The sequence below is a fragment of the Somniosus microcephalus genome, chromosome 18, assembly GCF_052327205.1.
Source record: "Somniosus microcephalus isolate GS21.2 chromosome 18, FLI_Smic_1.0, whole genome shotgun sequence".
Taxonomy (NCBI): Eukaryota; Metazoa; Chordata; class Chondrichthyes; order Squaliformes; family Somniosidae; genus Somniosus; species Somniosus microcephalus.
This window is the reverse complement of record NC_141004.1, coordinates 61,252,514-61,274,592: the sequence shown is the minus strand read 5'-3', so window position 1 is coordinate 61,274,592 and position 22,079 is coordinate 61,252,514. Positions and strand designations below refer to the sequence as shown.

The window sequence follows — 22,079 nt, the reverse complement described above, 5'->3', positions numbered from 1 at the left end:
AACCTCATACACGGAGGTCATACTAATAAATGGCATTTGGAGCAGAAATTATACGCTGATGCATAGTAGGGCACTGTTCTGAGATCAGAATGAACATTACTCTGTATCTGCCAGTGTTACATCTAATCTGGGAATGTTGGGTGCTGAACACTGGGTGGATTAAATGGGAAAGGTTTCTGTTCCCAGACTTTAATGTTGATCTGTGCAAAATTCAACTAAAATATAAGGGGCAAAATCAAAGATAAAAGTTGTTGCTGGTTGGTGAAGCCTGGCTACATTCAAATTCACACATCCTGTCTGCTTGCACAGGTACATAATGTCCCAGTTTTAAATCACTACTGACTATTAATGGGCTTAAGGGGACACAAGCCATCGGTCCCCTGTGTCCCTCCAGGGAATACATGGATGCATTAGAAACCGTTCAGAATGACCAGGGTGGTTCCAGGACTCAGGGCTTTATATCTGAAGCGGAGAGTAGAGTGAGAGGGGACATGGTCCAGTTTTTTTTTAAATGCTAGGAGGCATAGCTAATGTCGATGTGTGTGGAGATTATTTAACCCGGGCTTTGAATAACCCAAGCTAGCGGACATGAGTACAATATGAAGAAGTCATGAGCGAGATTAGGGGCGAGAAGGAATCATCTTGTTCTTTCTACATAGATTAGAGGATGTTTTAAATAGATTCCCAGCCAGAACAATTGGGGGAAGGTTTCCTCTGGTCACTCTGTGTTAGTGGCATTGTGTGGGGATTGAAGAAACACTTCTGTTTTCAAAATTTCTAACAAAATGATAATATCTCTCTCCCCAACCTCCCTCTCAAAATGATGTCACCAATAGTCAATGTTTTATACAACAATCATTTTAAAAACTCATTGCCCCGCACTACAGATCCTTCTGTACCCAAAGGCTCCAGGCCGCAGATAGTCTGGCCTGCGTGCTCCAAGCCTCATCCAATGTTGTCGCCATGCTCTAGACATCTGCCGGTGTTGTCTCCGTGCTTCAGGCCGCTGCCGGCGCTGCCTCTGTTCTCCAGACTTCTGTAGTGTTGCCTCCATGCTCCAGGCCCGTACCAGTGCTGCCTCTGTTCTCCAGGCCTCTGTCAGTGATACCTTGGTGCTCCAGGCCTCTGTCAGTGCTGCCTCTGTTCTCCAGGCCTCTGTCAGTGATACCTTGGTGCTCCATGCCTCTGCCAGTGTTGCCTCTGTTCTCCACACCTCTGCCAATATTGGCTCAGTGCTCCAGAACTCTGTCAGTGTTGTCTTGGTGCTCCAGGCCTCCGCCAATGTTACCTCAGTGCCCCAAGCCTTTTCCAGTGTTGTCTCTATTCTCCAGGACTCTGTCAATGTTGGCTCAATGCTCCAGGCCTCTGCCAGTGTTGCCTCAGAGCCCCAGGCCTCTTTTGGTGTTACCTCTGTTCTCCAGGCCTCTGCCGGTGTTGCCTCAGAGCCCCAGGCCTCTTCTGGTGTTACCTCTGTTCTCCAAGCCTCTGCCGGTGTTGCCTCAGAGCCCCAGGCCTCTTCCGGTGTTGTGTCTGTTCTCCAGGCCTCTGCTAGTGTTGCCTCAGAGCCCCAGGCCTCTTCCGGTGTTGAGTCTGTTCTCCAGGCCTCTGCCAGTGTTGCCTCAGAGCCCCAGGCCTCTTCCGGTGTTGAGTCTGTTCTCCAGGCCTCTGCTAGTGTTGCCTCAGAGCCCCAGGCCTCTTCCGGTGTTGAGTCTGTTCTCCAGGCCTCTGCCAGTGTTGCCTCAGAGCCCCAGGCCTCTTCCGGTGTTGAGTCTGTTCTCCAGGCCTCTGCCAGCGTTGCCTCAGAGCCCCAGGCCTCTTCCGGTGTTGAGTCTGTTCTCCAGGCCTCTGCCAGTGTTGCCTCAGAGCCCCAGGCCTCTTCCGGTGTTGAGTCTGTTCTCCAGGCCTCTGCCAGCGTTGCCTCAGAGCCCCAGGCCTCTTCCGGTGTTGAGTCTGTTCTCCAGGCCTCTGCCAGTGTTGCCTCAGAGCCCCAGGCCTCTTCCGGTGTTGAGTCTGTTCTCCAGGCCTCTGCTAGTGTTGCCTCAGAGCCCCAGGCCTCTTCCGGTGTTGCTTCTGTTTTCCAAGCCTCTGCCAGTGTTGCCTCAGAGCCCCAGGCCGCTTCCGGTGTTGCTTCTGTTTTCCAGGCCTCTGCTAGCGTTGCCTCAGAGCCCCAGGCCTCTTCCGGTGTTGCGTCTGTTCTCCAGGCCTCTGCCAGTGTTGCCTCAGAGCCCCAGGCCTCTTTCACTGTTGCCTCAGTGTCCCAGGCCACTGCTACTTTTGTCTCAGTGCCCCAGGCCTCTGCCAGTGTTGCCTTGGTGCTCCTGGACTCTGCCATTGTTGCCTTGGTGCTCCTGGACTTTGCCAGTGTTGCCTTGGTGCTCCTGGACTCTGTCATTGTTGCCTTGGTGCTCCTGGACTCTGCCAGTGTTGCCTCGGTGCTCCTGGACTCTGCCAGTGTTGCCTCGGTGCTCCTTGACTCTGCCAGTGTTGCTTCCATGCTCCAGGGCTCTGCTAGTGTTGCTTCGCTGCTCCAGATTCTCAAGTGGTCTGTATAAAGCTAATGTGAATTTTATTTTTTGAAAATGTTAGCCATGACTAATCTCATAAAATAAATAATTGTAGCCTTAATATTTTATATTTCAGTAATGAGAGAGGTTTTGTACACAAACAAACTTATCGTGAATGGGATTTAATCTCATCAGGGGTAGTCCTTATTTATTTATTTTATTTTCCCCATACCCTGAACATTAGAGCATTCTATAAGTCTCCTAATGTAATTCTTGACTGAGATGTTGGTAAGTGTATGTTAGGCCTGAGGTTGCTCACACCCTTTAATGGCAGTGTGTGTATACCTTATAGAGACCTATTAATAAAGAAACATCAATCAGGCTGAAAATTGCAGAAGTTGATTTCTCCTACTCTCCCCTTCTCTGCACTTTTTGTATAATTGCTTTTTTACCTATTTCCCCGATTAGGTGTTTAAGCAAAGCATTACCTCTGTCATAGACTGTAATGATCCCAGAACATTCTTTAAGCAACATTGCAGGCATCACCTTGTTTCCCTTCCTTCCCTCTGCAGAAGACCTCGGCCCAGAGTGCCTCGCTGTGATAGTACACTTTGCACCAAACACTGTGCAGTGAATTGTATTCACATTCCATAGCCCTATTGTGCCAGAACATCAATTTTATGTTAAGAAGACTACACAGAATTTGTATTATTTCGGTTCCAGTATAGTATTCTTTATAAGAACATAAGACATAGGAGCAGGAATAGGTCATTTGGCCACTTGAGCCTGCTCCGCCATTCAATAAGATCATGGCTGATCTGATCTTGGCCTCAACTCCACTTCCCTGCCCGCTCCCCATAACCTTTGACTCCCTTACCTTTCAAAAATCTGTCTATCTCCACCTTCTTAAAGCCTACTCGAACCTCAGGGCTCGATGCTGCAGTAACTCCAGCAACCCAGGAAGGCGGGGGACAGTTAAAGGACATTTCTCAGCACTTATTCCCCAGTGCTGGCTGTCCCGATGCTACAAGCTGTTGAGCAGAGGCCAGCGGCCTCCCCACAGGGTGGGAGAGAATGAAATAGAGAGAGCGGGCTAAAAATGCAGTTGCGTAGCACCCATTTGTTTGGGTGCTACGGGTGCCGAATTGGGTCCAAAATGGCGTCTGGCGCAGCCCCCACCAGAAGTCTGCGTGCGCTGCTCGTGGTAAGGGTGGTCGGGCGGCCTTTAGGAGTGTGCGCTGGAAGTATGGTGAGTAGGCAGGTCGAGACGTCCATCAGCGTATATCGCTGATTTGATGCCGGCGCTGCTATTTTAATTGTCATTGCTGCAACTAACCCCTCGTTTTAACCTCGCACAGCTGAACATGTGTTCAGCAGCAGGAAGGACCCCCCACTAGCAATATTTAAAGGGATCATCACCAACTTTCAGCTAACTTGCTTTTTGATTTCTACTGACCGTGTAAGTTTATGGAAATGCTTGCAGGTTTCTAGAGTTGTTTAAAGTTGGTGAGATGATGGGGAGTGGTGCTGCAAGTGGAGAAGGTCTTGCTTCTGATTTCAAGGGCTCTGGTCATGGGTGCTCTAGTTGTCATCCCCCTTGGCCTGCAGCGTGATAAGGAGATGGAGCAGAGGCAGCAAAGAAGAGGAGAAGCTGCTCGCAGAGGGAGGAGGAATGGGAGAAGGACTCTCAGCAGGAGGCTTTACCCACCTAGGGTCTTCCGAGAGCAGTTCTCTTACCTCAGCCTGAGCCAGGAGCAGTGTGTGAGGGGTCTGCGCTTTATGAAGGAGGCGCTCACAGGACTCTGCTAGCTCTTACAACCAGACCTGCAGCCTCACTCCAGGGCAAGGACAGCGCTGCCAGTGGCTGTGAAGGTGGCCGTAGCTCTGAATTTCTTTGTGTTGGGATCCTTCCAGGCTGGAGCAGGCGACACCTGTAACATCTCCCAGTTTGCCGTCCACTGCTGCATAAAAGAGGTGAGAGACGCTCTTTATGGCAGGAGAGGGGACTTCATTGTCTTCTCTCTGACCAGAGAGAAGCAGGCGGAGCGTGCACATGGCTTTACCAGGATAGCAGGCTTCCTCACGGTGCAGGGCGCCATCGACTGCATGCACGTGGCTTTACCAGGATAGCAGGCTTCCTCACGGTGCAGGGCGCCATCGACTGCATGCACGTGGCTTTGCCAGGATAGCGGGCTTCCTCACGGTGCAGGGCGCCATCGACTATACACACGTGGCTTTGCTTGTGTCACTTCTAAATGTTGAGATGTACCCCAACCGCAAAGGTTTCCACTCGCTGGATGTGCAGTTGGTGCGTGACCATGGTGAATGCCCAGAATCCTGGCAACAAGTCATGATGCTTTTATTCTGTGCCAGTCTGCTGTTCCCTCAGTCTTTGAGTCACCAAGATAAACCAGAAGGTGGCGACTGGGCAACAACCCTTGACAACCTGGCTCATGACTCCGCTCCACAACCTAACCACACGTGTACAATGAGAGCCTTTCTGTCACAGGAAACATCAAAGGGCAGACCATTGGGGTGCTGGAGCAACGGTTGCGCTGTCTGGATCGCCATGGAGGAGCCCTAAAGTACTCGTGTGTCCCGATTCATCGTGGTCTGCTGTATCCACCACAACCTGGCCATCATGAGGGCACAGCCCTTGCCACCAGGGATACGGCCATCAGCTCAGGAGCAGGAGGAGGAAGAGGAAGAGGAGGAAGTGGAAAAGGAGGAAGCAGAAGAGGAAAAAGCGGAAGGAAGGAGGCAACCCAGACAGCCCCTTTCTGGCCGGGATATCCAGGATCGAATCATCCGCCTGCGGTACCAGTGACCACAGCCCCAATTCCTCATTCAACATTTGTCCCAAACCTTACCTTCCCTCTGTTATTGACCACCACAGCGTCCTCTTGGCCACAATGCTGAAATAAAAACCACCACAAAGCAAACTTTCCAATCCAACTTTATCCATATATGTATCTAATATTACATTAAAAAAATCAACTAATCACACTTGTGCATTCCCTTAGTGAGTGTCTTGCGTCTGTCTTTGCCTATCCTAGTGCTTCTATGCAGTGCTACCCCAGTGGCTGCAGCAGGGCTGGTGGAAGGCTGCTGACTTTCAGTGGGGAAGATTGCAGATGAAATTACAGGATGACCTCGGGCAGCTCTGTGCCTAGTTGTCCCAGCTTGGACTGCACCACCTCAGCATGCACGGCAGCAGTCTGGTTTGGCTGACTGACAGGCAGCAGCAAGGGCACTGGCGGAGTGGCAGTGGTGGGAGTATGAATGCTGTCATCCTGAGAGCCGACAGCAGGGTCGACCTCTATGGATCCATTGAAACTCCCCTGAGGCAGCATCTCAACAATCCTAATAATCCGCTGGAGTACAGACTGCTGGATTGCTGTGACACCCTGCAAGCCCATTTCAACATTGGTAAACCCAGCCATGATGTGCTTGCGTGGCAGCAAGCTGAGCTTGCATGACTTCAGTCTGAGCTTCCGTTGCAGCACTCAGATGTTGGGTGGCTTCTGCTTGTGCTGCAATGGAAGCTGAGATTACGGCCATCAGACACAGCATGATGGTTGAGTCCACAAGTGTGTTAATGGGTCTGCCCATCCCTTCCAAGCTCTGCCCAAAGACGTGTGCAAGGCTGGAGCTGGACTTCTCCATACTCCTTGACATTGCATTCAGGCTTTCTGGCATTTCATTGTGCATATCCATCAGCGTTCTTCTGTAGGCCACCCCATCATTGAAATCTTCATCTGAGACCTGTGCAGCAGAACTCGTGTGCGACTTTGCCCTCCGTGGAGCTGGCAGCTGCGCTACCCTTTCCTTCTGCTGTGGCTGCAGCCCACGCATGCCCAGTGTCTCAGCACGCGCAGATCCCGCATCTAATCTATCCTCTAAAGTACACGGAGTGTCAGTATCTGAGCTGGTGCCTGGGAGTGTGAAATTGAGTGACAGTGTTTCTTCTTCTTCTTTGCTCTCCTTTCCCTCATCTTTGTCAACCACCTTGCTGGGCAGGCTGGATTTCTTGGGTGTGTGAAATGAGAAAGGCACAAGCTTAGGGTTACGGTGAGGGGAGGGGGGATGAAATAGGAGCACGCTTACACCATATGCTGATTGTAAATCAGAAGAGATTGTGAGATGAGGGGGAAGTGGGATGTCAGAAGGAGGATAACGTATGAAGATGCCGCCATTTTCTATTCTTTCAGTCTCGCTGCTGGCCAAGGGCTCAGCCATGCCCCTGCCAAGAACGGCCAGCACCGTCTCCTCCATGGGGATGAGGTGATGCAGGCGAGCCTGTCCCCCACCGGTTAAGGTCTGCTGGCGCTGGTTATGTGCCACCTTGTCCTGTAAGAGAGAGGAAAGTGTGTCAGTGAGTGTGGTGTGATGTGTTTGGGTGAAGTACCTGTCATGGTTGAATAACTGACAGTGTGTTCCAGCTGTGAGATGTGGGTGTGAGGCTTGCAGCAGTGGTAAGTGTGAGGGTGAGCTGAAACTATGAATGTGAGGTGTGAGTCGTGTTTGCTAGACATTGTTGGTAGGAGAATGATTGGGTTGTGGTGCATTGAGCATTGTGTGAGGCTAGTGGTGTAGATGGTGGGATATGGCATTTGAAGATGAATTCTCTGACCTTGACCACTCGTGTGAGGTCATTAAACTTCTTCCTGCACTGAGTCCAGGTCCTCGGGGCTACACTGCTGACATTCACCACAGTGGCTGTCTGCTCACACTGTACTCTGGTCTGTTGCCCGGAGGGCCTCCTCGCCCCATGTGGAAAGAGGACCTCTCTCCTGGAGGTGACCTCCTAGACCAAGGCCTCCAGAGCTTCATCGGAGAACCTAGGTGTACTCTCTCCCCTGTTGCGCCACCTTTATAACTTTGTTGTCCACTGTCTTCCCAGCCACTTCAATCACCTATTGCAGGCAGAAGGCACCTCCCCTTTAAGAGGTGCAGACTGCCTTTAAGAAGTACAGGCTAGCTTTAATTGGTGCTAGCCTCGCACAAACTTGGGCCCCCTGCAGAGCAGTCAGCCACTCAGCAGGGTGTACAATTGTGCTAATCAGCAGGCAGGATGAAATTTGCATGCTGTCTGCAGTCCTCTGAATGGGTGCAGGGTGATCGAGCATCACGATCCCCGCGCCCGTTTTCAGGCCTTACCCAAATCCTCGGCTAGCATCTTCCCATGTTGCTCTTCTGCATCATTTGCAAAGCAGACCACTCACGTTTGGCCATATTTGCCAGGGAATAGTGTGTGCTATGGTAGCAAGAACAGGCCCAGAAAGGTCAATTATATGTAATCCTTTTTGTTTTCTTGTGGGCCTGGAGGAATAGAAGGTGCTCCTCTAGGCCCACAAAGCAACCATGGGCCTCCCTTGTCCTGGACTTCCCTCCCACTCCCCCGACTGCGATGTCATCCTAAGCACTTGCCTAACTGATGGAGACCATTCCTCTGGGTCCCTGGTGGCAGCCTCCGACCGCCCAAAACCCTGCTCCCACCCAGCTAGCGATTCCTGACAACTTCGGGCCAGAGACTGACAGGCCCTGTGTAGGTGAGGCTCAGAAGTAATAATCACCCGGGCCTCACTCTCTGGACAGCCGGACTGCTCCCCGCCTGCTCCGACATGCCCCACTCCCTGCCCCCCCCACCAACCCCACACACACACACACACACACACACACACACCACTCCTGCCGGGAGTTCCGAATCCAGGCTTAAGACCTTTCCCAGAAGCTATTGTTTGAAACCAACTAATAAGACGTGGTTGAACAAATGGGACATTACAGAAAGAAACCCAGCAGTACTTTAATGGTCCAGTGTGTGTGTGTGTGAATAAAAGCTAAATTGCCTGTCAGTTTTGTAAGGATAAATCATTTAGTTCAGTCTGTAAATTACTGTCAATTGATGAGATCTGTCAGCTTTTACTGAGCACCTATTGCCTTATTATAAGCCGGTGATCCTTCGACTGAGTTTTGTCACTACAGCACCATGTCTGGTGGGTCTATCCTGAATGATACCACATTCTAATCAAACCTCTTTATTTTGTTAAGTGCACTAGAGTGGCTGGCAGGTTGTTGGACAGACAGTTACATCAGCACCTTCCCACCCAGGGACACTGGGGATGAAATTATGTAAAAGCTTTCTAGAAATGATTACCAAGTGCTTTTGCAGCTTGTTGACATGCAGCGATCATTCATCAGGTCTTCACCTCCTGGGGGCTGAGGAAGGAGCCCTCTTTGAGACAATGGTCACGCCATTATCTGCAAACAAGCAGCAGAACTGGCTTCCCGTAAATGTGCGCAACTAAAGTTTAGGAAGCAAATCTGCTGATAAAAAATGAAGAAAGAAGCTGTACAGGAAAGAACTTTCAGGGTAAAGGATTTCGGGTGAGGAGATTAAATAACACCAGACTGACCCTATCCCATACAGAAAGAAAATACTGCAGAGGCTGGAAATCTGAAATATAAACAGAAAATGCTGGAGATACTCAGCAGGTCAGGCAGCATCTGTGAAGAGAGAAACAGAGTTAATGTTTCAGGTCGATGACCTTTCGTCAGAACTGGAAAAAAGCAGGAAATGGAACAGATTTTTAAGCAAGTGTAGGAGCTGGGAAAGGGGGGAGGGGATGAAAGAACAAAAGAGAAGGTCTGTGATAGGATGGAAGGCAGGAGAAGTTAAGAGGCATTAAGAGATATTCAAGGCAAGAGGAGATGGTAATGGGGCAGGTTAAGAAACAAAGGCTGGCTCGAGATGAAGTGTGAATGGAACTGGCAGAATGAAAGACAGCTGCCCTGTGGGAGAGAAGAGCAGAAGGCACAAACAAAAAGTGTGGATAAAAAATATAAATATGATAGGGGCCGAGGTTATGATCTGAAATTGTTGAACTCTATGTTGAGTCCAGAAGGCTGTAAAGTGCCTAATGGAAAGATGAGGTGCTGTTCCTCGATCCTATCCCATACCTGGTAGGAGATATTGGCACTAAGGATGTTCTTTTCCCTCCCTTGGAGAGCACAAGTTGGGGGTAGCTAAGGCTAAGAGGCCAGAAGGGGCAATAATGACCTCATTATCACCCCATTTATGCCTAAAAATGGGGCCGTAGTGGAATAAAATCGCTTAAAATAAACTGACCCGCCGACTCACTGCTGGTTGTCCCCTGTTCCAATTTGTGGGCGGATGCCAATTCAGGCAGCCAGAGTTTGGGCCTGTAATTGTTGGCCAGAACTCCGTCAGGACCCCAACACTAGTTTTGTCTCTACCTGCATTTCTACCACCAGGTCCTCAACCCACTCACCAACCATGGGTGGTACAAGTCAGAAGGTAGCCATTACCAGCTGTACTCAAAGGGAGCCTCAATTGCTTTCAGTTATACCACTGAAAAGGTTCGGGAGACATTTTGCTTGTATGAGATAGTTTTACTTTTTGCTGCTCAGGTGATTATAAAAAGCTTGTAGCGGCTGTACAACCTTCTGAACTCTTAAAGGGCTTCTGGAAAGGATTCTTTTCTTCAAGGGCCTCCTTCTGACATTTCCACTCTGGCTAGAAAACAAGAAGGAGAAGCAGAAACAGGAGGCAAGAGTAAACCAAACTGCAGGAATAGGAGGCAAAATAGAAGGAGATGAGCTCACAGGAATCTTCACCCTCCAAACAGAATGTATAGGCCCAGGACTGAGGAACAGTGCATAAGGACGCTGCACTTCGCTGGGAAGGCTGCCAGAGTTGTGTTGCCACCTACAACAAGAGCAAACACTTTCATCAAAGAAACAACTTGAATTTGTATAGCGCCTTTCATGACCTCAGGACGTCCCAAAGTGCAATACAGTCAATGAAGTATTTCTGAAGTACAGTCATTGTTGTAATGTAGGGAAATGTAGCAGCCAATTTGTGCTCAGCAAGATGTCACAAACAGCAATGAGAAAATGGTCAATTAACCTAACCCGCACATCTTTTACATCTTTTACATCAACCTGAGAAGAAAGATGGGATCTTGATTGAACATCTTGTCTGAAAGATTCCACATCTGACAGTGCAGCACTCCTTCAGTACTGCACTGGAGTGTCAGCCTGGATTATGTGCTCAAGTCTCTGGAGTGGGGCTTGAACCCATAACCTACTGACTCAGAGGTGAGAGTGCTACCAACTGAACCATGGCTGACATTCCATTGTAGCAGGATAGGTCTCTGGGGTTTGCACAGATTGCAGGATTCCCCCAATTCCAGGGTGTATCGACTACACCCATGTCGTCTGCAGGCTCCTTCACACAACCCCACGTCTTTCATGAATCACAAGTGCTTCCACTCCATTCATGTGCAACTGGTGTGCGATCAGCAGTAACCCATTGAAGAGTGCTCTGGCTGAATATTCCCTGCTTCTCTCAATTAAAAGTCATGTCCAACATCTGTCCCAGTCCTTCCACCCTTGAATAAATTGCATCTGCCCAAAGATATTCTTGTCTACATTAATATTGATGTCAACTAACACTGCAGGGTCACCAGCTACAATAGGAGCACTCTCTGCACACAAAGATAGGAACATAGGAACAGGAGTAGGCCATTTACATAAGAACATAACATAAGAAATAGGAACAGGAGTCGGCCATTTAGCCCCCTCGAGCCTGTTCCACCATTCAATGAGATCATGGCTGATCTACAACCCAACTCCATATACCCACCTTTGCCCCATATCGCTTAATATCTTTAGTTAACAAAAATCTATCAATCTCAGATTTAAAATGAACAATTGATCTAGCATCAATTGCCGTTTGCTGAAGATAATTGCAAACTTCTACCACCCTTTGTGTGTAGAAGTGTTTCCTAATTTCAGTCCTGAAACATCTGGCTCCAACTTTGAGACTATGCCCTCTTGTCCTAGACTCCCCTGACCAGCAGAAATAGTTTCTCTCTCTACCTAACCTATCTGTTCCCCTTAATATCTTGAAAACTTCAAGCAAATCACCACTTTACCATCTAAATTCCAGGGAATACCACCCCAGTTTGTGAAATCTCTCCTCTTAACTTAACCCTTGGAGTCCGGGTATCATTCTGGTAAACCTACGCTCCACTCCCTCCAAGGCCAATAGATCCTTCCTAAGGTGTGGTGCCCAGAACTGCTCACAGTGCTCCAGGTGGTCTAACCAGGGTTTTGAATAGCTGTAGCATAACTTTTACCCCCTTGTATTCTAGTCCTCGACATATAAAGGCCAGCATTCCATTAGCCTTTTTGATTTTGTTCTGTACCTGTTCATGACATTTTAATGATCTATGTACTTGGGCCCCCAGGATCTTTGGACCTCCACTGTTTTTAGCTTTCATCATTTAGAAAGTACCCTGTTCTATCCTTTTTAGGTCCAAAGTGGATGACCTCACATTTGCTTACATTGAAATCCATTTGCCACAGTTTTGCCCATTCACTTAATCTATCAATATCCTTTTGTAATTTTATGCTTTCATCTACACTGCCTACAATGCCACCTATCTTTGTGTCATCGGCAAATTTGGATATATAACTTTCTATCTCATTATCCAAGTCGTTAATAAATACAATGAATAATTGGGGACCCAACACAGATCCCTGCGGGACACCACTAGTCACATTCTGCCAATTACAGTACCTGCCCATTATCCCTACTCTCTGTCTCCTGCCGCTCAGGTCAATAATTTGCCTTCAATTCCATGGGCTTTAACTTTAGTTAACAGTCTCTTATGAGGGACTTTATCAAATGCCTTCTGGAAATCCATATAAATAATATCCATAGACATTCCCCTGGCCACTACTTTAGTCACCTCTTCAAAAAATTCAATCAGGTTTGTCAGACATGACCTACCTTTCACAAATCCATGGTGGTTCTCTCTGATCAACTGAAAATGTTTGAGGTGTTCAGTCACCCTATCCTTAATTATAGACTCTAGTAATTTCCCAGCAACAGATGTTAGGCTAACTGGTCCATAATTCCCAGGTTTCCCTCTCTCACCATTCTTAAATAGCGGAGTGACATGCGCAATTTTCCAATTTAAAGGAACAGTTCCTGAATCGAGAGAACTTTGGAAGATTATAGTTAAGGCATCTGCAATTTGCTCACCTACTTCCTGCAAAACCCTGGGATGAAAACCATCTAGTCCTGGGGATTTGTCACTCTTTAGTGCCATTATTTTCTTCAGTACTGTTAATTTGCTTACATTAATTTTGTTGAGTCCCTGTCCCTGATTCAGTATTAGTTTCCTTGGGATTTCCGGCATGCTATCCTCTTCCTCTACTGTAAATACCGATGCAAAGTAATTATTCAACATGTCCACCATTTCCTTATTATCATTGATTTCAAAAGGACTATAATTTTACCTACTTACACAATTGCCTACATGCTAATTATCACTCAGGTTTGAGCCCATAGTGCCTGTTTTAAGTGCTCTCTTAGTTATTCTGCTGCTCCTATCAGGTGCGCCCCCAGTGGTACCAGCATGGGTGGTGAAAGGCTGCTGTGGATCAGTCAAGGGCTCTTGAAATGCTTATGGCCATCGACCTCTTGGAGCTCAGGCATGAGACAGCCCAGCTGCAGATTACAACAACTTGGCATCTTCCAGGACAATCTGGACCAGCTGGCTTTCTGGCACCAGGGCAGGCGATAGTTGAGGGGGTGGCAATAGTCCAGACATAACTGTCGTGTTGAGAGAGGGCACAACTGCCCCTGTCACCAGGCTGAAGCTCAGCACTCCCACTGATCGGCAAGAGAGCAGATTATAGGAGATCTGTGATCTGATTGGGCCCCTATCCATTCATTCACTCAGCCTGTCCAAGGAGGAGAGGATGGTGGAGCCCTGGAGCCTGCTTGGCCCCAGTATGAGCATCCCAGAGAAATCTTACGATTGGTGTCACAGGCTCCTACCACTAGGAGTGTCCACTGAGGTGACTGCACCTTCCAAGTTTGACTGCAGAGCATCAATGCTTCTTTGTTCGTTCACTTAAGAATTGTAAAATAATCCAGCTTGTTCATTTTCATTTGCCTTTCGAAGAATGGGGACGTTCATGTGGAGTCACATGTAAGGTTATAGTATCCCGTTCATTTAACACGGGGCTTTATTATTATGGTCCTGGGTCATGCTATTGTATCACTAGATATTGGGCAGTAGCTATCTTCCCCCTTTTTTTTGGGTGCGCAGCACCTTTAAGGGGTTGAGTGGCCCATTCAAAATACCACGCATGCGCGGTTTTGCGCGTTGAAAAGCAGACGAGGCGGCTGCACGGGAGGTTCTGAGAGAATATTGGCAGTGAGGGTAAACTCCTGAACATAAGGGACATGGGATCTACCTACAGGAGGGAGCAGTGATGTTGAACCCAGAGAATATCTCGAACAGACTGTAAATTTGATTCAATCGTTGCAAAACTATCAACTAATCTTCCCCATGTATCTGTTATTTTTACATAGTTCAGCTTTCTTCCTGTCTCGCTGGTAGGGGTACTATGGCAGCAATTGCAGTTACCTCTTATCCAGTGCCCAGCATTTATATCTCACCCTGGACAGTGAATATCAGCAGCTAATTGACGTTAGAGCCTCAGTATATTCTAGCCCAATCCTGTACTTGCTCAGGGCTTGCACAAGCGCACTTTCTAGTAGGAGTCACTCGATAGCGATGGTAGATCTTGGCAGGTTCCTTCCTCTTTTTTTTCTTATCCAGCCTAGGCTAATTAGTGATCTGTTAACTCAGTCGACACCATGAATTGGGACCTTCTCCGACTGTATAGCTCAGTTCATTACCGAGTGGTGCATTTCATTACTGAGACGTGGAGAGAGCGACATGGGGCTGTTTTACTTGAGTTGGGTACTTGTTGATATGGTATTTTGATCAGTGATGGTGATGATGGAAGCTGACTGGCAGTGCACTATGGGTAACCAATCCTACAAATTCCCCTATGTGATGTCACAATCTCCTGCCTGCCCCCTCAGCATTGCCATCTTGTGTGTGTTGTGCTTATTTCCCATCATCTCCCTTACTTTCTTGTACTTACTGCTATTGAGACAGAGGTATCCCAGCATTTGCAGTGACAGCATCAGCTGGCCCAGTGGTAGAACTCTCGCCTCTGAGTCAGAAGGTCATGAGTTCAAGACCACAGTACAGATACTTGAGCACATAAGCTAGGCTGACACTCCAGTGCAGTGCTTAAGGGAGTGCTGCCTGGTGGAGGTGTCGTATTTCGGATAACATGTTAAACCGAAGCACCGTCTGCCTTCTCAGGTGGGCATTACAAATTCCATGGCACTATTAATAGACGAGCAGGAGAACTCTCTCGGTGTCCTGTCCAACATTTATCACCTGACCAACATCACAAAAACAGATTATCTGGTCGTTTATCTCATTGCTGTTTGTGGGATCTTGCCGTGTGCAATTTGGCTGCCATCTGTCCCTACATTACAACAACGACTACAGTTCAAAAGTACTTAATTGGCTGTGAAGCGCTTTGAGATGTCTTGAACATAATAACCATAAGAAATAGGAGCAGGAGTAGGCCATTCGACCCTTCGAGCCTGCTCTGCCATTCAATAAGATCATGGCTGATCTTCTACATCAAATCCACCTTCCCGCACTATCCCCATATCCCTTGGTTTCCTTAGTGTCCAAAAATCTATCGATCTCTGTCTTGAATATACTGAACGACTGAGCATCCACAATCCTCTGGGGTAGAGAATTCCAAGAATTCACAACCCTTTGAGTGAAGAAATTTCTCCTCATCTCAGTCCTAAATGGCCAACCCCTTATTCTGAGACTGTGACCCCTGGTTCTAGACTCCCCAACCAGGGGAAACATCCTCCCAGCATCTACCCCATAAAGCACCTTTAGAATTTTATACGTATCAATGAGATCACCCCTCATTCTTCTAAACTCTGGGAAATATAGGCATAGTCTCCTCAATCTCTTTTTGCAGGACAATCTTCCCATCCCAGAAATCAGTCTAGTGAATTATTGTTGCACTCCCTCTAAGGCAAGTACAGGAAACTTTTGTTTAACCGGAGGTTAAAAGTCCAGAAAGCTCTATCTACCGGCAAAATTCAGGAGCCGTTTTCTATAAGTTTTTTTACTTCTCGTTGCTTTTTTTTTCCCAGTCAGGCTCTGCAAGGTCTGTAGCTAAGCAACAGCTTCAGCTGGAGACGCTTGCAGCTGCAGCCGACTGTTTTGAAGCTGTTGCTAAGCAACAGGGTTTGTTGATTCACACGGAGCTGAAAACCTCCGTATGTTTCAACATTAGCGCTGGTTTATACGGCAGTTTTGATCTAACGGCACCAGCTCGGTCCCGTCAGTGCTGGATACCAGAAAGTTTCTTGTATATCTTTCCTTAGGTAAGGAGACCAAAACTGTACACAGTACTCCAGGTATGGTCTCATATAATTGCAGTAATATTTTTTACTCTTATACTCCAATCCTTTTGTAATAAAGACTAACATACCATTTGCTTTCCTAATTGGTTGCTGTGCCTGCATGTTAACTTTCTGTGATTTGTGTGCAAGGACACCTAGGTCCATCTGAATACCAACATTTCCCAATCTCTCACCATTTAAAAAATGTTCTGCTTTTCTATTTTTCCTACCAAAGTGGATAACTTCACATTTTTCCACATATCTTCTTCACCTGTCTATATCCCTTTGCAACCTCTTTGCGTCCTCCTCACAACTTACTTTCCCACCCAGCTTTGTATCGTCAGCAAACTTGGATACATTAAACTTGGTCCCTTCATCTAAGTCATTAATATAGGTTGTAAATAACTGAGGCCCAAGCACTGATCCTTGCGGTATCCCATTAGTTACAACCTGCCAACCTGAAAATGACTCATTTATTCCTACTCTCTGTTTTCTGTCCGGTAACCAATCCACAATCACATGAGCGCTAATTATGTGTACTAACCTCTTGTGTGGTACCTTGTCGAATGCTTTTAAAAATCCAAATACACTCATCCACTGGTTCCCTCTTATCTACCCTGCTAGTTACAACCTCAGAAAACACTATTAGATTTGTCAAACATGATTTCCCTTTCGTAAAACTGTGTTGACTCTGCCCAATCATATTATGATTTTCTAAGTGCCCTGTTACGACGTCCCTAATAATAGATTCTAGCATTGTCCCTACAGCTGATGGCAGGCTAACTGGCCTGCAGTTCCCTGTTTCTCTTTCACTTCTTTCTTGAATAGCAGGGTTACATTTGCTACCATCCAAATCCACGGGGACCATTCTAGAATCTAGGGCATTCTGGGAGATCAAAACTAATGCATCCACTCTTTCTATAGCCACCTCTTTTAAAACACTAGGATGTAGGCCATCAGGTCCATTGGATTTGTCAACTTTTAGTCCCATTTATTTCTCCAGTACTACTTCTTTACTAATACTAATTACTTTAAGTTCCTCACTCACATTCGACCCTTGGTTTCCCACTATTTCCGGAATGATTTTTGTGCATTCTTCCATGAAGACAGACACAAAGGCCAGGATTTTCCCGTTTCTCACCCACACGGTGTGGGGGGACCCGATAGTGGAGTTCCGGAGCTTTAACTCCACAACTCCACAACGTGCATGTGACGTAATGGGCAGGCTCCCTGATTGACAGGCTGGCTTCAGTTGGGCAGGGACGCAGGCTGGACACTGCGGCAAGAGGTAAGTGTTAGGTCCAGGTGAGGTGGGGGGGAGGTCCAAAGCCCATGGGGGGGGTGTCCAATCCCCCTGGAAAGGTCCGATTACCGACCCGGGCGGGGTGGCCGATCCCTGACCCTGGGGGTCCGATCCCTGACCCTGGGATCCGATCCCTGACCCTGGGGGTCCGATCCCCGACCATGGGGGTCCGATCCCTGACCCTGGGGGTCCGATCCCCAGGAGGGGTACGATCCCTGACCCTGGGGGTCCGATCCCCAGTAGGGGTCTGATCCCCGACCCTGGGGGTCCGATCCTTGACCCTGGGGGGTCCGATCCCCAGGAGGGGTCCGATCCCTCACCCTGGGGGTCCGATCCCCAGGAGGGGTCTGATCCCCGACCCTGGGGGTCCGATCCCTGACCCTGGGGGGTCCGATCCCCAGGAGGGGTCCGATCCCTGACCCTGGGGGTCCGATCCCCAGGAGGTGTCCGATCCCAGTGCCGGTGTGGGGGGCTCCAATCCCCGGGAGGGGTCTGATCCCTGTCCCGGGGATAGTTGCGATCCCCGGGGCTGAGTTCAATCCCCGTTCTCGGAGGGTGCAGGCTGCTGGTGGGGAGCTTGGGGGGCCGGGAGGAAGCACTCCTGCTCCTCCCGGCCCACAAGGATTGCTCCCAGAGGCTGTGGCTGCCTCGTTGCAGCTGCCGGGAATCCAGAGCCCCAGGATCCCCGGCCGCCTATAGTTAAACCTGTAAAGCAGGTTAAAGTAGAGGCTTCAGGCCTCATTTTCATATTTAAATTGCCAACCCGCCCCCTGGCAGCGGGTAGGTTGTCCGCCCCCCCCCCACCCCCGCCTCAATAATAGGTGAAAGTGGGCGGGTTGGAGGCAAGTTGGGCTTTAGATTTTTCCAACTTTCACTTCCCCCTCCCCATTACGGCACAGAAGGAGGCCATTCGACCCATCGAGTCCATGTCGGCTCTCTGTAGAGCAATCCAGTCAGTCCCATTCCACCGCTCCATTCCCGTAGGTTGCAAGTTTATTTCCCTCAAGTGCCTATCCAATTTCTTTTTGAAATCATTGATCATCTCCACTTCCACCACCCTCGTTGGCAGCGAGTTCCAGAGTTGTCTCTGCCATTTCCTTATTCCCCATTATAATTTCTCCCGTCTCTGCCTGAAAGGGATCCACGCTTACTTTCGCTAATCTCTTCCTTTTTGCATAACTATAGCAGCTTTTACAATCTGTTTTTATATATCTTGCTAGTTTACTCTCATATATTCTCTTTTCTCTCTTTATCAATTTCTTGGTCATCCTTTGCTGAATTCTAATATCCTCCCAATCCTCAGGCTTACTGCTCTTTTTGGCAACATTATAAGCCTCTTCCTTTAATCTGATACTACCTTTAACTTCTCTTGTTAGCCATGGTTGGACCAATTTTCCCATGGGGGGTTTTATTCGTTAAGGGAATGTATATGCGTTGCAAATTATGAATTGTTTCTTTGAATATTTGTCATATTATGAGGTCATGAAAGGGGCTACAGAAATCAAAGTGTGTTTTTTCTAGTGAAATCTCCCTATTAAATCTAGAGGTCTATCGATTTAATAGGGCCCATTGACTGTTATTGTGAATCCTGGGTTAGCCTTGGCTCCATAATGTTATCTTGCTTTCTCTGGGCCATCCCAGCCTTCACCTCAAAGCCAGATATGTTGTTAAGAAAGAAAAGAAGGAAAAAGAGAGAGGAAATAAAGTGGGAAAGAGGATGAGAAAGATGGCCATCTCTTGCGGCCCAAGTTGATGTCTTTTAACCGTTTGTTCTTGGGACGGGCTTATGGTTCAGATGTTTGGCTCGCACCTTAAAATCTCACCACTAGGATTTACCCAATGTTGACAACTCGGCATATCGTGCAACATGAATACAGCACTCATGGTCATGGTGTATGTCTAGTAGGACTAATCCATGGCTGATTGCCAGGAGCTATCAGTCAGTGTAAAAAAATAAAACGTTCAGCATGTTGGACTGACCAACAATCCAAGAGGTCCACATTCTAAAACCTAGTTAGCCACAGGGCCTCAATCAAGGCCAAGCAATCTCACTTCTAATGCCTGGTTTTGGTCTATATCGGCACTTTTTCAGTCTAGTGACTATGATCTAAGTCTTTTAAACCCATGACCTGATGTTGTTTTTCTTCACTATTTAAAGGAAAGTGTGGACCTGGGGGAAATCATGTTCTCTCTCTGCTATCTGCCGACTGCTGGCCGACTGACATTGACAGTCATCAAATGCAGGAATCTCAAAGCCATGGACATCACTGGCTACTCTGGTGAGTGTGCATCATTTTCTAAATAAAAATGTGCATTTATTGATGTGTAACTTGCAGGTAAAACTTATCCAGCCAGGCCTGGAAATGCTCGATCAGATTATGCTAAATGAACTGGAATAAAAACAGAAAATGCTGGGAATATACAGCAGGTCAGCCAGCAGATCTTCAAAGAGAAAAGGCAAGCTGCGATGTTTCGGGTGTGTGTCCTGAACGGAAGATGGAAAGGTAAATAGGCATTTTAGTATCGCTAATGAAGGGGTACTCACCTAAAAGAGCCATTACCTCTCTTTTCTCTTTACAGATACTGCATGATTTGCTGTATATGTCCATCGCTTTTTTTTTTGCTTAAATCCAAATTTCCAGCATTTGCAGTTACTCCTTTCATTTTATTAAACGAGGTGACTGACGTGCAGATTTTTTTTTTGAAAAAGCCATTGTAAAACCATTTTAATGACCGAAAGTTAACTTCCTTTATTATAATTGCCAACGATTCTTCTTTGATAAGAGGGGACTTTTTGACTTTCTGACACTAGACCAGAGGTATAATGGGGTCAGTTGCCAGGAAGAGATCTAATCATTTACATCGTGCCCACATACAGGAAACTCTCGATTTACCGGCACCCAAATAACCGGAAACCTCTGTTAACCGGCAAAATTCAGGAGTAGATTCAGGTAAGTTTTACTTCACATCAGTGGCCGTTCCTGGATCTGTGGCCCTGTAACCGGGGTTCCTGTACCTGTTGCAAAGCAACAGGGATGTCTGGATCTTGTGGCCGGGGTTCCTGCACCTGTTGCATAGCAACAGGGATGCCTGGATCTTGTGGCCGGGGTTCCTGCACCTGTTGCATAGCAACAGGGGTGCCTGGATCTGTGGCTCTCGTACCTTTTACTATACCTCTCTGTAATCTGGACTTTTTGATAAACCGGCACCACGCCGGTCCCGTTGGGGCCGGATAAAAAGGAGTTTCCTGTAGAATGCTACTGATCAAAGGGAAGGCTTGTTCTGGTCACCAAACTATAGCAAGATCATAAACACAAACATATTTTACAATTTTCCAGCAACAACTGGATGCAGGAATCTTTCCCTCCCAAACATTTCCCACTAAATCTAATGGTGTCCTTTTGGCTTTTTTGTTTTTGATTTTTAAACACATGCCTAAGGCTTTTGTTTCAAAAACGATTTGGGTTGGAAAGGAATAAACCTCAGGTCTTATGACCAGGGAGTCAGAGGTCAAGCTTTCCCTGTGTGTGGAGGAGTCACTTACATCAAGTGCACACTCAGCAACACCCTCGTCATATTTATTGAACGGACGTACAGTGTGTCATCTGTTGAGTCCTTTCTCTTGAGAAAGGGATGAAGGCTGCGGCTCTTCACCTTCTTCCTGCTGACAATGGCAGCTTCCTGAGCCTTTGATCACTGCGGCGGTGCAGCAAGAGTCATAAAGCACCCATGTTGGCATCTGTCAGGTGTGGAAAGCTGCCCAGCTGTGAATTCTGACCCTGCCAGTTCAGTCATTAATTGAAGTAAATCTCAGCGTATCCAGCCTGCCAACAGGAGGATCTGTTTTGCTGTCGACACTTTGATCCGCCTTTCAATACCGCAGCTAACCAGCATCTTTTGGGTTATCCCACTCTTCAGTGCACCCAAAGGAAAGTATTCCAATTTTCCAGCTGTTTGCCAAGTATCCTTAAAGAGAGAATAAGCTGCACAATGATGACGGTTTAAATATTCATTCAAACGGGCATGGTTGGGGGAAGGAAGCTGAAATAACACAGTCAAACTATGAAACGAGCAATGGATATAAGGGTTTTCCCTCCTCAAACATCCCCTCACTCACCAGCTCAATGTCCTGTCACCTCACTCGTGACCCCTAACCCAGCAACATCACCCTTTTTACAGCGTTATGGATTAGTTTTTCAGCCAATCCTTTATCAAAATACAATTCTTTAGAATTAAAACTCTCTTTAATTGGGGTCTGAACTGTGGTCTATAATATAACCAAGTGGTCAAGTTTAACTCCAAGGGAGGTGAAAAGTCAGGCAGGGTTCCAGTGGTCTCTGCTGGAAAATGAGAGTGTGGATATTGGGTGAGGGCAGGATGAGACAGCTGTAATGCCCCCCACAGGCAAAAGGCCTGCCTGCACTCACTGGGGGAGAAATTTGGTATCGCCCCGTTTGGGGTGCAATTATCGGCCGGGCGCAAAGTTTAGCGCCTGGTGCTAATTGTCGCCTGGCGCTAATTATCGCCTCTGACTGCAAACTTGGCTTCTATCGCCCCTGGAGGCGATTGGCGCGCTAAATCAGGTGCTACACACCTCTCTTAAGGTGCTAACACCGATGAGCGAGGCGCTTCCTCAGAGCGCTGGCGAAGCTCAAGTGATGTCAGTTAGTGATGGAACACAGACTGGCGCCGGCCAGTTCTTAAAGGGGAGGGTCGACCTTGCTCTCCATCCACACCCTGCTCATTGGAGCCTTGAATCTCTCTCTCTGTCAGAATGAGTGGTGCACAAATGTCTACCACAGAAAAAGCCAGGAGGAGGCTGCCTTTAAATAGCGCCCCCCACCCCCTCACCGACTGGGAAACGTTCCAGTCTCCCTGTCATTGCTTGCGCCAGGCGTAAAGGAGGGGGGCGCCACTCAGTATCTGGTCC

At 47.8% G+C, this 22,079-nt stretch overlaps 1 protein-coding gene across 2 annotated transcripts; it reads right to left on the bottom strand.

Annotated features, from left to right (window-relative positions):
• Nucleotides 1-848: 848 nt before the first annotated feature.
• On the bottom strand, nt 849-14,316 carry LOC147105321 (uncharacterized). 2 transcript variants are annotated; one of them, XM_086011573.1, is made up of 3 exons: nt 13,976-14,316; nt 12,677-12,753; nt 849-2,554 (listed from the first exon to the last, which is right to left on the bottom strand). In XM_086011573.1, exons 2-3 carry the CDS (start codon nt 12,734-12,736, stop codon nt 869-871), a joined length of 1,746 nt encoding a protein of 581 aa, XP_085867699.1. In that variant the 5' UTR covers nt 12,737-12,753; nt 13,976-14,316; the 3' UTR covers nt 849-868. The 2 variants fall into 2 exon arrangements, with proteins under 2 accessions (XP_085867699.1, XP_085867700.1); XM_086011574.1 differs by lacking the exon at nt 12,677-12,753.
• Between the last annotated feature and the right edge of the window lie 7,763 nt (nt 14,317-22,079).